The sequence below is a fragment of the Myotis brandtii genome, unplaced genomic scaffold (genome assembly GCF_000412655.1).
Source record: "Myotis brandtii unplaced genomic scaffold, ASM41265v1 scaffold4, whole genome shotgun sequence".
In the NCBI taxonomy this organism is placed as follows: Eukaryota; Metazoa; Chordata; class Mammalia; order Chiroptera; family Vespertilionidae; genus Myotis; species Myotis brandtii.
Window position 1 is genome coordinate 6,004,019 of NW_005365371.1, and position 4,498 is coordinate 6,008,516.

At 35.2% G+C, this 4,498-nt stretch overlaps 1 protein-coding gene across 3 annotated transcripts in view; it reads left to right on the plus strand.

Annotated features, from left to right (window-relative positions):
- Positions 1–4,498, plus strand: part of ATP13A3 (ATPase type 13A3) — a 112,130-nt gene that overhangs the window by 38,725 nt on the left and 68,907 nt on the right. For all 3 annotated transcript variants that reach the window (XM_005873195.2, XM_005873196.2, XM_014545316.1), the window contains exon 7: positions 648–717. In XM_005873195.2, the coding sequence (XP_005873257.1) occupies positions 648–717 (70 nt within the window). The remainder of the gene's footprint in view (positions 1–647; positions 718–4,498) is intronic.

The window sequence follows — 4,498 nt, forward strand, 5'->3', positions numbered from 1 at the left end:
ATATATATTTAATTTTTTTTTAGATATATTTTTATTGATTTCAGAGAAGAAGGGAGAGGGAGATAGGAACATCAATGATGAGAGAGAATCATAGATCGGCTGCCTCCTGCATGCCCCCCACTGGGGTCGAGCCATTAACTCAGGCATGTGCCCTTGGCTGGAATCGAACCTGGAACTCTTCAGTCCACAGACCAATGCTCTATCCACTGAGCCAAACCAACTAGGGCAAAGTACAATATTCTTATTAGAAAAATAGTACCAGGTCTCTTAAATTTATTTATTTAAGCTTTTGCAAAAATTAATTGCAATTCAAAATTGTTCAGACCTATTGTGTTCAAGAATGGAAAAGAAAACCTTTGCTGACATAATTATTATAGACTAGTTGGAAAGATATTTGTCACACAAAAAGATATGAGATAGAATGAATCAAAATGATAGCTGTATAGTTATCCTGTATTAACTACTTAATTTAAATACTAAAGGTAGAGAATTTGAATTGTACAAGACAAGTATATAGAAACATGAATGTGTAAGTTCTAGATTTAGGAGCAGTCTGGTTTGAGCTTCATGTAATGAAGTAACTTCCCAAAATTACACTATTATTATGTAATGTAATATAATACTATTATTATATTTTCTTGTCATAGAAAATTGCTTTATGGAATAAATGAAATTTCTGTGAAAGTGCCTTCTGTTTTTAAGCTTCTAATTAAGGAGGTAAGACTATTATTGTACATGTCTCAATATTTGTAATCAATAGATTTGTCAATTTGAAAAGAGCCATGATCTAAGTAATAAGACATTCTTAATTTTCTGTTTTCAAACTTTTACTAGTGGCCTGGTGCACAGATTCGTGCACATTGAAAGGAAATTAATTAGAAGAGATATTGTAATATCACTATTTGCTCTTTGTCTATAATAGACGTGTCAGACATGAAAGAAAATTAGTAAAATGTATATGAAAATAATATATAAATTGATTAATAAATAATCACAACATGATATAACAACAACGAAGACATGATATAAAAACAAAAAAATGATATAAAAACAAAAACATGATATAAAAACAAGTGATAAAAACAATGACTGATAAATTAATTAAACTTATTCTAATATCTCCCTGTATACCACATTAAGAGTAAAAACACTTTCAGAGTGCTTTACTAATTTCCCGTGTGATGAAATATTTACAACTTTAATGTCACACGCTCTTTGAACTCAAGAGAAAGCAACATATAGCTGACCATGTCCGAAAATGGGTTCAGGTAGGAATATTCCTACTTTGTCTAGAGTTTGTCCTTGTGATTTATTAATAGTCATCGCAAATGCTGGCATCACGGGAAACTGTCTTCGAATTAAATTAAATGGGAAGCCAGTGTCAGATGGGGACAAATCAATTCTTGGAATCAGAACAACCTCTCCCTCTGCAGATCCTGTTAATACTTCAGCTTTGATTATGTTAGGTCGCAACCTTTTGATAATAAATCTAGTACCATTACAAAGACCCCTTTTGCTATTAAGATTTCTCAGTAGCATGATTGCACCTACTTTCAATTTTAATTTATGACACAGCATTCCCGAAGGAGTAATACTATTAAGAAATTCGATGGGAAAATTTTCCTTTTCAGCATCATCCGTTGAATCGCTGGAATCATCACTCAAATAAGTGTGAAAATCTCCATCGAGTCTATCCAAAATTTCTTCATTTAATTTATGAACGTGCTCATTTTTTGTAAAAAGAATCACACGTTTAGATATATTTTTAATATTATCTATAGATATACTATTTTCAAATGTAGCTTCAATAATAGATCCATTACAAATCATTTCAACAAAAACAACCAAATTCACATATCGACAATGACAAATGGAAACACACGGGTGCAATTGGTGCCAGCGAGAGATGTATATGTATCACGCATGTGCGAGTCAATGTTTATTTTTAAATTGCCAGTGCGTGTCATATGTACCCGCCGGTTGGTCAGTCAGACGTACGTATGTACATGCATACAGTCGGTCCCTTAGCCATATATATATAGATTGCCAGTGCGTGTCATATGTACCGTTCGGATGGACATACAGTTGGTCACTTAGCCTTATATATATAGATTTATTTATTTTTATTGTTTTGTTTTGTTTTCTTCCACTTGGAAGGTAAAGGTAATCTCAAATAATTTAGTGTATAACTTTCCTTTTTTATTTGTCTAATTTTTTTTTGTTTTGTTTCTCTTTTCTGTAGATTAAAATTTTTTTTGTTCTCAGGAAATCACACATCTAAATCTTGCCCTATCTTATAGATGTATACTCCTGCTTTTTGTTTTCTGATTTTTAAACAATTTATCATGTTGAATTTATTCATATGGCATTTTGAGGTACATTGTTGGAAACTGCCAGGGGTCTTAATCCAGCATCTAGAAGGGGTTCAGGAATCTGGAGAAGGGGCTGCTGTAAATGATTAGAGTCTAGAGACGAAACATAATTTTGGAAGGCATTTTGGGGAGCCAGAGAAGACTTAGCCAAAGGAACCAAGTTCTCCTGAATCTCCGGACCCCTTGCTCTAATAAAATTGTGTTAATAAAACACAATTTGTCCTAAGGCAAGGTAGATATACATATCAAAGGCCAACATTTAGTATACAGAATCCATTGTCAGATTGGGGTAACTGCCTTCCGCTGTTCAGGTGTTTGGCCAGTAGGATGCAATAACGTAAATTGAAATGCCCTCAGCTGTCTGGCAGCAAGCAATCATCTATGCAGATCTTTAGGTGTGGGGAAATGCCCTTAGCCATCTCCAGCAGATTCAGCCCTGCTGAATCCCTAAGTTCCATCAACCTTTTGATGAAACTTCTTGCATTTATGACATGCTAGAATTAGCTTCTGGCAGAAACTAGACATTGTACCAGAAGTTTGGAATACAAAACATGACCTGATGTTCATATTGAGAAATTTGCACTTTAACCTGGGAAGAAAACATGTCAGTAGTTACTGTAGTGACTGATGAGTGGTAATTGCTATAGAAAAGGTATGAATAAAGGTTGTTCATATAAAGGAAGGGAATAAGATATTGCCTAGCAGTTAGACTCTCCAATCTGTCTTTTATTTTTTATTTTATGTTTTTAATTGTTTTATTGCTTAAAGTATTACAAAGAGTATTACATATGTCTCCTTTTTTCCCCGCCCTTGACAATCCCCTGGCCTCCCCTACCCCCCAGTGTCTTATGTCCATTGGTTATGCTTATATGCATGCAGGTTGATCATAGACCTTACTCTTAAGGAGCTTATAGTTAAATGACAATCTGTAGGCAGCTCTGCCTCTGTATCTATTATTGTTCAAAAGTTTATAATGGTCTCTATTATCCATGAATGAGTGAGATCATGTGGTGGTTTTCCTTCATTGACTGGCTTATTTCACTTAGCATAATGCTCTCCAGTTCCATCCATGCTGTTGCAAATGGTAAGAGTTCCTTCTTTTTTACAGCAGCATAGTATTCCATCGTGTAGATGTACCACAGTTTTCTAATCCATTCATCTACTGATGGGCACTTAGGCTGTTTCCAAATCTTAGCTATGGTGAATTGTGCTGCTATGAACATAGGGGTGCATATATCCTTTCTGATTGGTGTTTCTGGTTTCTTGGGATATATTCCTAGAAGTGGGATCACAGGGTCAAATGGGAGTTCCATGTTTTGTTTTTTGAGGAAACTCCATACTGTCTTCCATAGTGGCTGCACCAGTCTGCATTCCCACCAGCAGTGCACGAGTGTTCCTTTTTCTCCACATCCTCTCCAGCACTTGTCGTTTGTTGATTTGTTGATGATAGCCAGTCTGACAGGTGTGAGATGGTACCTCATTGTTGTTTTGATTTGCATCTCTCGGATGATTAGCGACTTTGAGCATGTTTTCATATGTCTCTTGGCTTTCTGAATGTCCTCTTTTAAAAGGTGTCTATTTAGGTCCTTTGCCCATTTTTTGATTGGATTGTTTATCTTCCTTTTGTTAAGTTGTATGAGTTCCCTATAAATTTTGGAGATTAGGCCCTTATCAGATATAATGTTGGCAAATATGTTCTCCCATGTAGTGGGCTTTCTTGTTGTTTTGTTGATGGTTTCTTTTGCTGTGCAGAAACTTTTTATTTTGATGTAGTCCCATTTGTTCATTTTCTCTTTAGTTTCAACTGCCCTAGGAGCTGTATCAGTGAAGAAATTGCTTTGGCATATGTCTGAGATTTTGTTGCCTTTGGATTCTTCTAGAATTTTTATGGTTTCCTGTCGTACATTTAAGTCCTTTATCCATTTTGAGTTTATTCTTGTGTATGGTGTAAGTTGGTGGTCTAGTTTCATTTTCTTGCATATATCTGTCCAATTTTCCCAACACCACTTATTGAAGAGACTATCTTGGCTCCATTGAATGTTCTTGCCTCCTTTGTCAAATATTAATTGAGCATATTGGTTCGGGCCGATTTCTGGGTTCTCTATTCTACTCCATTGATCTATATG